The following is an 11339-nucleotide window of genomic DNA, read 5'->3' on the forward strand; positions in this document are numbered from 1 at the left end:
ATGAGATCGGGTGTTGTGCCAAATAATGCCTTAGGCCGTGTTTAGATTCAAAATTTTTTCTTCAAATTTCCAACTTTTCTGTCACATCAAATTTTTGGACACATGTATGGAGCATTAAATGTGGATGAAAAAAAAACCAATTGCACAGTTTGCATGTAAATCGCGAGATGAATCTTTTGAGCCTAATTGTGCCATGATTTGACAATGTGATGCTACAGTAAACATTTGCTAATGATGAATTAATTAGGCTTAATAAATTCGTCTCCCAGTTTATAGGCGGAATCTGTAATTTGTTTTGTTATTAGTCTACGTTTAATACTTCAAATGTGTGTCCGTATACTTAAAAATTTTTTTTTGGCATACGAACTAAACACAAGCCTTAGGTGGTGTTTGGATCCAGACTTAACTTTAGTCCCTGTATTTAGACAGTAATTTAGAGTATTAAATATAGACTACTTACAAAACTAATTATATAAATGAAAGCTAATTCGCGAGACAAATTTTTTAAGCCTAATTAATCCATAATTAGAGAATGTTTACTGTAGCATCACATAGGCTAATCATGGATTAATTAGGCTCAAAAGATTCATCTCGTGAATTAGTCTAAGATTATGGATGGGTTTTATTAATAGTCTACGTTTAATATTTATAATTAGTGTCCAAACATCCGATATGATAGTGACTTAAGTTTTATACAGGGCCTTAGTTTTCTCCCTGCGGCTCCGAGTTTCCGACTGCGGGCAAAGCCAGGAATCGATCAGCTGAGCTCCTGAAATTTCTTGAAAAAGACCATCTATCCCTGTGTGAAGACGTCCCAACCAAACACATCTGAGAGTAAAACAAAATTGTGTCTTTTTCTATTGCCCGATTCGATCTGCCTGCCAAGTGATGATCGTCCCGTTGACCCAAATTTTCGTTCTCCTCACCGAGTATAGTACTTACCCTGATCGATCTTGGAGATTTAGAAGAGGAAGACGACGACGACCAAGAACAACTAGAAGTCAAAGAACGCAATGGAGAGGCGTCCTCTGCATCTGCATCTCCTCCTCCTCTTCTTCTTGGCATGGCTGATGCTGCTGCTGCTGCTGCAAGGTGTAAGCTCGCTGCAGTTCAGGCGAGACGACTTCCCCGATGGCTTCGCGTTCGGAGCCGGGACTGCGGCTTACCAGGTAATATGTGTATGTATGTATAGTAGAGGAGAGATGATTCTGAACTTCTCTGAATTTTCTGTCCTGATTCTGGATTTCAATGGAGCGTCTTGCTCTTGCTACTAGCCACCTGTTGTTTGCTTCCTGACTGATTCAGAGAACGTACGAGCGAGGACAGGGTTTGACATGCGTTTCTGAATACTGGTTTTTGGTTTTGGATTTTGCAGTATGAGGGCGCAGCTGCTGAGGATGGGAGGACACCGAGCATCTGGGATACCTACACACATTCAGGTCTCTCTCTATCTCTATCTCTGAATTTGTATTGGATAATTTTCAGCACACTGATAATGCTGCGTTGCTATGCTAGTTTTATTTTTTCGTCGTATAATCAGGGTTAGCAATCTCGAAATTTTGATTTTTGCTGGGGGTGGCCGCAAGAACTGAAATCTCCAAAATTTCTGTACTTTTTTGGCCGAAATGTTTTGAAACTTTGATGAATTTTGAATGAATTTGAATAAAATTCGACCAAATTAAAAAAAATTGGAAAAAAAACTGAAATTTTCTGGCTAGATATGTGCTTGCCGGTGGGGCCGAAATGACCTAAATTTCAGAAATTATCACTGCATATAATTAGATTGCAGTTCACGGGATTCGGCGCAGAGAGGGGCAAAATTTCATTCACTTTGACTACAATGTGAAATTCATTTCTTTAGGATGCAAGTGGGCAAGCCCACTACCCACGGTCTAGTTTCGAAATAAGTTTTTTTAAAAGGCCAATTTGTCAAAAAAAAAAGGCGCACAAAAACGTGCTTGCTAGTTTATTTCTCACATGGTAGTACAAATTTTAGAAGAAAAAATAAATTATAAGTGAGATAAGCGGGTAAAAAATCCTGCTTGCCCACCCCGCTTGCATCCCTACATTTCTTTTTTGGATAGCTCAACTAAGTTTTGTTTTTTTTGTATAGAGATGTACATGATAAATTATGACAAGTTATATTATGCTGCACATAAGAATGCAGAAAATGTGTGTTTTTTTAAAAAAATCATGGTTTGTTTTTTTATTTATCCATGTCAAGGTACTTCCATTATTCTTTTTAAAAAAAAGAATATGAATTTGACATGTAGTCTGCTGCATCAGGGAGGCATCCAGAAGATGGAACAGGTGACGTAGCTTCTGATGGCTATCATAAGTACAAGGTATTGTTTTTGGATTAGAGATAACAAGAACAAATGTCAGTTTGATCGGCTATTGTTCTTAATGCTCTGAGAATTTTCTTTTCAGTTTTGACCTCTGTTCATCGTGGGGCTTTTGTAGGAAGATGTCAAGCTAATGACTGAGATTGGCCTAGAGGCTTATCGTTTCACCATTTCTTGGTCAAGACTTATCCCTAGTATGGCAATTACATATCATTATCAATCTCCCATTCATAATACCGGATCATTAGTGACAATGTCATCTTCACACATAATTCTTTGTTAGCCTCCCCACCCAAGTTTTGATTTTTCTTTTTCTGGACAAAGGTGGGAGAGGAGCGGTTAATCCAAAAGGATTGCAGTTTTACAACAATATGATAAATGAACTAGTCAAAGCAGGTAACTATACTTTCCCAATTCTGAAAAAAAGTGCATTCTTTAATGCAGACTCTTATATAATCAGTTATTAACAACAATTTAGGAGAGATGATCTTAACAAAAATTATGACTAGCACCTCTGAGATTAGCCCTTTTTTTTCTCCCAATTCATGAAGGTATTCAGATACAAGTTGTACTATATCACAGTGACCTCCCTCAGAGCCTTCAAGACGAGTATGGTGGGTGGATTAACCCCAAAATTGTGTAAGCACTAAGCAGTAATTTCCTTTCATGCCATTCTGATAAGATTACCAAGAATGACAAGAATCATCAGAAATTTTTATCCTCGCATGCTTTACCTTCCTCTGCATACGTGTTTCAGTGATGACTTCACAGCATATGCTGATGTGTGCTTCCGAGAGTTCGGCGACAGAGTTGCGCATTGGACAACTGTACTTGAGCCAAATGTCATGGCTCAAGGTTGCTATGACACTGGGATTCTTCCTCCTAACCATTGCTCATATCCATTTGGCAGCAATTGTACAGGTGGAAATTCCACGGTTGAGCCATACTTGTTTATACACCATAACCTGCTAGCTCATGCTTCAGCTGTTAGACTTTACAGGGAGAAGTACCAAGTGAGTGTGCATTACCATTTGAAAGTTTTGTCATCTTAATTGTTTTTATGGAGCCAAGAAAATGAATATTGTTGCTATGTTTTTTTCCACTGTTTTAGGTTGCACAGAAGGGCATTGTTGGCATAAATATGTACTCCTTGTGGTTCTACCCACTCACAGATTCAGCTGAAGATATTGGTGCCACTGAAAGAGCAAAACAGTTCATGTATGGCTGGTAAGTCATATTGTATCGTAGTATTTCTCATTGTATCACAGTAGAAAGAATAAAAAAAAACTCTATACTCCGCAAAAGGAAAAATAGCAAGAAAAAAAAAGATTTGACAAATTAATTTCGTTGGTGTGTTGTTGCCAGGTCCGACCTTATTTCTGGGGTATATAGTATCAAGGTGTTTCTGTCATTTGAAATAATTTAGAGCTGAGAGGATATCCAATGCAATTATCTTTTGTGGTGCACTCATGCAATGTTTTTTTTGGTTTGGCACCAAATAAGCATCATTTAAGAAAAAAACTATATTTAATCAGTTTACCAGCAACCTACAAACTATATGTACTCCTCCCTTATCTAAAAAAGTTTACTTTAGCTGTAAAATTTCAAGCCAATTCTTTGTTTACAGCAAAAGGATGTTATGTTAAGAGTAAAAAGATGATAGAATCCGACGAATGTAAAGTAAAATAGGGAAAAGAAAAAAAGACAATGCTACTCTCCATATTCATTTTCTTCTAGTTTCTATTTTAATGAAATTACATACAGATTTTGGGTTGCAAGTTTGTAACTGACCATTGCAGACAACCACTGTTACTTCGTCCTCGTTTTTCTTTTCAAAACAGCGGTGAATCCTCATCGTTGACTCTGAATCTTGATATGACAAAATCTGACCAAATTTGCAGGATCTTGCATCCTTTGGTGTTTGGAGATTACCCAGAGACCATTAAGAAGGTTGTCGGTTCCCGCCTTCCGTTCTTCTCTAACTATGAATCTGAGCTGGTTACTAACGCTTTCGACTTCGTTGGATTAAATCACTATAGCTCAGTTTACACGAGCAATAATAATAACGTAGTAAAGGCACCTTTACAAGACTTGACTGCCGACATTGCTACTTTGTTCAGAGGTTCAAAATTCGTACAGATTTGCTTTTATTGTGTTTTTTTTAAAAAAAAAGTTTATGAAGTTTATTTATTTTATGTATATATGTGTTTTTTTGGCAGCCACCAAGAATGACACACCTACTCCAGAGGTGATCACCGATAGTATTGTCCCTGCTGAAAACTACAAAACTTATGGTAACATCCATAGACTGTAAAAATGGTTTTGCTTGGTTTGTCAGTTTCTACCAGGAAACACTGTAGATCCTCAAGGGCTGGAGAATGCACTTGAATATATTCGAGAAAACTATGGAAATTTGACGATTTATATTCAGGAAAATGGTCAGTAGTCCTTCAATAATCTGTATGGCATAATCTCAATTGTCAAATTTAATGTCCAGAAATATTACTTCTAGTTCTAATTCTGTCATTAATTTCACCTGGCATTGCATCAGGCAGTGGAGCACCAGACGGAACCCTGGATGATGTGGAGAGGATCAACTATTTGCAAAAATACATAGCAGCCACACTGAAAGCCATCAGGTGCTTAAGAATTATGTTCCACTGATTCTACTCTATCTCTAGTAGAATATTTCCATAAACTCTTTTTTGGTGCAAATCTGAAACTATAATCACAAGATGCCACTCATAGATCTTACTAGTGAACGACTAACTGATTGATCGTCGCAGGAATGGTGCGAATGTGAAGGGATACTCCATGTGGTCATTCATAGATATTTACGAGATATTTGGTGGGTACAACAGTTGGCATTATGGACTTGTTGCTGTCGATTTCGGCAGCACAGAACGGAGAAGGCAGCCAAGACGCTCTGCTAGCTGGTACTCAGACTTCTTGAAGAACAATGCTCGCATCAGGGTGGAGATGGCTCCTTTGTCTCTGCAGCCTCTCATGCTCAACTCTGAATGATGTCAATCTGTTGAGAATATGGGTACCAGGCACTTGCACGGCCTGCATATCTAACTAAGTCAGATCCATGTATTATGTAATAGAGTAGGACTCTATCACAATGTTACCTTGTGTTCTATGGTAGGGCCTAGAGTCTTGGTTGAATATAACCATGTAATATGTTGCTGTAAATATGAGATGTTCCTAGGGCCTATTTGTAAAATGTTCATAGAATAGAAGGAGGAAGGGGGTGTGTAGGGGAACATACCCTGAGAAAAATCCCCAAATCAAACAGTATGGTATCAGAGCCAAGAAACCCTAGCTCACCAGTGATCTTCCTCCGATTCGATTTGTTGATGTGAAGGGCCCGTGAGCTGCGCCGTTGTGCTGGGCTGGCTGAGCGGGGGTGGGGGCGCGATTCACCGCGCCCCACTCACGTAGGCAGGCGCGTGCAAAAGCGGCGGCGGAGCAGGCGAACGAGGCAGGCACGAGGTGAGACAGGCGTGGGCCACGCTAGGCTGGAGCAGAGGAGGCGGCGGGTCCACAAGAGGCACGTGTGCTCACGCCTGGACCACGCAGAGGAGGCGGCAGGTCCACATAGGCACGCGGTGGCTGCGTGGGCTGGCGCAGAGGAGGCGTGCACGGAGCGGTACATACTCGAACATGGAGGCACGCATGCCGCACGCGCGTGAGAGAAGCGGAGGAGGGGATCCGAGCTGGTGGTGCAAGGGAAGAGGAGGAAACCTTCTGAGTAGGAAAATCGATCCGTAGTAGGGCTAAGGTTAGGAGTAGAGATAGCTGAAAGTGTTGTGGTGAAGGGAAGGGGATTGAAGCCTGGTCCTCCTTGTACCCTGTGACTATGGCAAAGAAGAAGCTAGGGAAAAAGTGTCTTCATAAGCTGGAAAGGAGGTTGTGGATACTTCCTCGCTTATTACTAAAGGTGATATGAAAGGTTTGCTAGAGGATTTGCTGAAGATGGGCATGATAGGTCCGAGGAATGTAGCAGGAGAGTCTGAATTGAAGCTAAAATTGATGCCAAATGAGTTGAGGTTGGAAGGGAGTAAAAATTATTTGAGTTGGTGCAGGAGAGCTCAACATTGTGAATCACTTTTTGCAGGAGAGTTGTGAAGAGCCCTCTGATAAGGAGAGCTAAGCGTGGAGGACGTGGAATACAACAAATTCCACTGTGGTATCTTGGTTGATGATCTCGGTGGCTATTCCATTGGTAGGATGATAGAAACTATTTAGAATGCAACAATAGTATGGAAGACATTGAGCAACATGTATTCAGGAGAGGGAAATGTAATGATGATGGTTGAGGCTCAGAACAAAGTAGAGAATTTGAAGCAAGAGGGGAGAGCAGTCCAAGAGTACGCTAGTGAGTTGCAGTAGTTATGGGCAGATCTTGATCACTATGATCCCCTACAGTTGAAGCATGAGGATGACATATATTGTGATCGGAAATAACTCGATGTAGAGGCGAAGAGTCATTCATTTCTTGAAGGGGCTGAACAAGGAGTTTGAGGATAGAAGAACAACTATGTTCCACCAAGCTACATTGCCACCTATGGAAGAGGCTATTTCAGCAATGGTGTAGGAGGAGATGGGGTTGAGACTGTGTTGATGTGGAAACATAGTGGCCTGGGAGATCTGCTTAACTCCAGTACAGGTCCAAGGCTAGCCTCGAGTGTGTCAAGGACGTGCCAGCTGATTTGATCCTGCAATCAGCAAGAAAGACAAAAGCAAAGTATAGCTGATAGCTAATCGGCCGATCGGCCGATAGCTTATCGTTGGTGGTCTCAACCAATATAGTTGGACCAAATTGGCTATGGATTGGATATATCAGTGAATATTAAACCCTAAATATGCCTCATCGGCTGTAATACCGTCTATCAGATTTGACAAAGAAGTTTAAGACAATATTATCAAAGTAGCCGATGGAACAATATTTAGAGTAAGAAAGATAATGTACTAGCTAATACTCTAGTATAGATCTATATAAATCAATCTATAGTAATATATCAAATAGAGGTCAATAGTCAATATTGATAGCCTAGCCGATATGACCTGAACTTGATATATTACTATTAGGTGATCTGTCTATATAAATGGCAAATATACATGAAACAAATAAAGAAGCATGTATATTAGGTAAGATCGGCTAAAACTCAGATGCTACCCCTATTAACAATCAAGAAGCAGGCTAAAGATCATGGTTCTAAACACGACTTAGTAGGTCGAATGCATTGATGCAGCACTAAGTATAAAAAGAAACATGATATCTAGACAATCAAGCCGTTGACTGAATTTTCAGGGTGGTGGATGCCTAAGCTAATCTAATCTAGCAAGAATGGAGAGGCAGTGGTGGTTGGATCAATACCATGCTCTATTGATGATGTGAGTAAAGAAGTAGTGCAAGTTATTGAAGCTACACAAGACAAGGAAAGAGAAATTGTTCTTCATGAGGAGGATGGAGGAGTGGTTGTTGGGACAATTCCATGTCCTATGGAGCAAGCCGAAAGGGTGAAACAAAAGGATGTGCTAGTTTACCAAAGGAGGCGGTTCGATAGTCAGGGGGAGAAAAGAAAAAAGTTAGTGCAAGATCATGTTGAAGAGTTACCACACCCAGAGTGCCCAGTCCCAGAATCCTCCCAGAGCCTCTCACCTCCAGCCACCTTGGCTCCTCTTGAGACAATTGGTAATATTTCTCCAACTCTTGAACAAGTAGAATTACCTCTTGCATAATGTAGAGAGACTAGATCCAATGTTGGTAGACCTCCTATACGTGGTTTTGAGCATCTTAGTTCTATGCATGACATTGCAAACTATATCTCATATTCCAATGTTTCACCAACATACAAAACATTCATTCCATCATTACAGACAGTGCCCATACCGAAGGATTGGAAGTGTGCAAAGCAGGATCCAAGGTGGAAAGATGCAATGAAAGAAAAGTTGAATGCCCTTGTGAAGAATAAGACTTGGGAACTTGTAAGACTTCCACCAGGAAAAAAAGGCTGTCAGATGTAAGTGGGTCTTTACAGTGAAGCAAACTCTTGAAGGGAAGGTGGATAGGTATAAAGCAAGATTAGTCGCAAAAGGCTATAGTCAAACATATGGAATTGACTATGATGAGACATTTGCACTGGTGGTAAAAATGAGCACAATGAGAGTTTTGGTATCTTGTGCGGTAAACTTTAGGTGGCCCCTTCATCAGCTTGATGTGAAAAATGCATTTTTTTATGGTGATTTACAAGAGGAGGTCTATATGGAGATTCCTCCAAGATTTGGGAATAGTTAGACAGTTGGAAAGGTATGTAAACTCAAGAAATTCTTGTATGGGTTGAAGCAGTCTCCACGCACATGGTTTGATAGGTTCAGGCATGCGGTGTGTGGTATGGGGTATTCTCAATGTAATGGAGATCACACAGTCTTCTATAAACATAGGGTAGCACACATCACCATCTTGGCTGTGTATGTTGATGATATAGTGATCACTGGTGATGATGTACAAGAAATCAGGTGCCTGAAGGAAAGGCCGGGAAAGACATTTGAGTTGAAGGACCTTGGTCTCCTTCCTACTTCCTTGGGATTGAGATTGCTCGTTCATCAAAGGGGATTGTTCTCTCTCAGTGGAAGTATGTTTTGGACCTGTTGACAGATACTGAAATGCTTGGGTGTCGTGCAAGTACTTCGCCTATTGATAGGAATCACCAATTGTGTTCTCAATCAGGTGATCCTGTTGATAAGGAAGCTTACCAAAGATTGGTGGGATGTTTGATCTATCTTTGCCATATAAGACATGATATCTCCTATGCGGTTAGTGTTGTGAGTAGGTATATGCATGATCCTCGAATTGGTCACTTGGATGTTGTTCATAGGATTCTTAGATATCTAAAAGGGACTCCTGGAAAGGGGTTGTGGTTTAGGAAGAATGGACACCTAAACATGGAAGGATATTGTGATGCTGATTGGGCGAGTAGTATGGATGATAGAAGGTCTACATCAAGGTATTATGTGTTTGTTGGTGGTAATCTTGTTTCTTAGCAAAGCAAGAAGCAAGCAGTGGTGGCTCAGTCTACCGCAGAAGTAGAATACAGAGTAATGGCTTTGGGCTTGAGTGAGATGCTGTGGATGAGGAGTTTGTTGTTTGAACTCTGAGTGTTAAGAAGTGATACTATGATGCTTCATTGTGACAATAAATCAGCCATCAACATGCAAACAACCCAGTTCAACATGATCGCACTAAGCATGTGGAGATTGATAGGTTCTTCATTAAGGAGAATATTGATAGTGGGGTGCTTAGGTTAGAGTATATTAAGTCATGTGAACATCTAGCTGATTGTCTAACTAAAGGTTAGATCCGTGCTCTACCCCTTTTATTATTGCAGATTTTCAGAATCAATACACTCCCAAGTCCCAAACCATATGTACTATATGCTATTCTCCCAGTGATATGATGATGTATTTTCAGTGTTCAGTTGGGAATTTGTAAGGTGTACTACTCTGCAATGTGCAAACTACTGGGAATTCTTTGCTGCTATATTTTTTCAGTGTAGAGTGCTGTAGGTACAAAATACCGTTAATGATAAATAACACATAAAATGGATGATTGGTTATTGGCTACTCCGTATGATAATTTTCCACCACGTGTTTACCTTACCTGGGGAGGAGGGGTTACCATATAGTTCATGCCTAGGGTTTAGCTTACCTAGTGAGGAGGGGTTACCATTCCCTAGCGATAAGCCTAGTAAGCGTGTAGTTACCACCGTGAATAGGGGGAAAACCGGACATAATCTATAAAATATTTATATTTTCGTTTAGATTTTTTAAAAACTTGGTAGGGTTATTGGACACTTACCATTACCTTACCCCAGTGGTAAGCTTGGTTACCGCGGTAATTGGTGGTAAGGAAACCCTGCTCATGACTAACAAATCATGGACTGTAAGTGTTGGAGAGAATTTTCTCAAGCTTTTGTGTGGAAAATGGACAAATACGATACCATATGTACCTCCATCAGGAGCCTTCAATATGAATATGGTGTGTGGATTAATCCCAAAGTTGTGTAAGCACAAAGCAGTAATTTCCCTTCTTGCAAAACCGATCAGATTATGAAAAACAGACAAGAATCATTAAAAGAAAACATCGTTAAAAAATGTCCACTGTCACATCTGTTGACGAAGCTGATATAATCTTGAGCATTAATACATTTTTTATCTAATGCATGTTAGTTTGCATGTAATTTTGTGTTAGACCGTACATGTAGGCAAGACTAGAAATAGTCCGGAGTACCGGAATTCAGTTGAGCATTTGTCGCTATTTTATTTTCTGTTGCTGACCGGATCAGGAGCTAAGATCGTGGGATGGCGTGTTTGTTATGATCCTAAAAACTCGGTCTTTAGACGCATGCAACAAACTCTCATAGAGGACAAACACTCTGTTTCACTCTGTTTTTTTTCTCTCTGATTTCAATTTCGTCAGTGTACTGTTGCTGTCCGACAGCCGTCAGGCTTCGCTGATTTCTTCCACAGATTGTGTGAGTGAGTGATTTTGCTAACAACATCTGCACCTGATCACAAGATCTCACTCATGGATCTTAGTAGAGAATGATTGACCAACCGGTATAGCAGGAATGGCGTCAATGTGGATCAGTACGAGATGTTTGGTGGTTACAAGGCACATTTTGGCCTTGTTGCCGTGGATTTTGGTAGCAAAGAACTGAGAAGGCAGCCCAGCCGATCTGCTAGATGGTGCTCAGACTTCCTAAAGAACAATGCTATCATCAAGGTAGAAGATGGTTCTGTCTCCATGGCCTCTCATGCTCAGCTTTGGGTGATGGCTGCAGTTGCTACGTTCTCCTGCGATGAACAATACATGACCTGTTCAGTTTGATGCCATTTTCAACCATACCATTATTTGGTAAAGTTGCCAAAAAAATATATATGTTTAGTTTGTTGCCAAATTTGCTAAATACATAAGAAATCTTGCCA

General features: G+C 40.4%; 1 protein-coding gene across 2 annotated transcripts; it reads left to right on the top strand.

The window, feature by feature from the left end:
* The first annotated feature begins 753 nt into the window (after window positions 1-753).
* Window positions 754-5671, top strand: LOC127774739 (beta-glucosidase 20). 2 transcript variants are annotated; one of them, XM_052301026.1, is made up of 13 exons: window positions 754-1169; window positions 1376-1439; window positions 2287-2345; window positions 2464-2539; window positions 2670-2741; window positions 2897-2984; window positions 3103-3358; window positions 3457-3572; window positions 4247-4467; window positions 4565-4593; window positions 4684-4783; window positions 4897-4984; window positions 5132-5671. In XM_052301026.1, exons 1-13 carry the CDS (start codon window positions 1014-1016, stop codon window positions 5367-5369), a joined length of 1563 nt encoding a protein of 520 aa, XP_052156986.1. In that variant the 5' UTR covers window positions 754-1013; the 3' UTR covers window positions 5370-5671. The 2 variants fall into 2 exon arrangements, with proteins under 2 accessions (XP_052156986.1, XP_052156987.1); XM_052301027.1 differs by lacking the exon at window positions 754-1169 and having other exon boundaries at window positions 1410-1439; window positions 2431-2539; window positions 5132-5670.
* The last annotated feature ends 5668 nt before the right edge of the window (window positions 5672-11339 follow it).

The sequence above is a fragment of the Oryza glaberrima genome, chromosome 5 (genome assembly GCF_000147395.1).
Source record: "Oryza glaberrima chromosome 5, OglaRS2, whole genome shotgun sequence".
Lineage (NCBI taxonomy): Eukaryota > Viridiplantae > Streptophyta > Magnoliopsida > Poales > Poaceae > Oryza > Oryza glaberrima.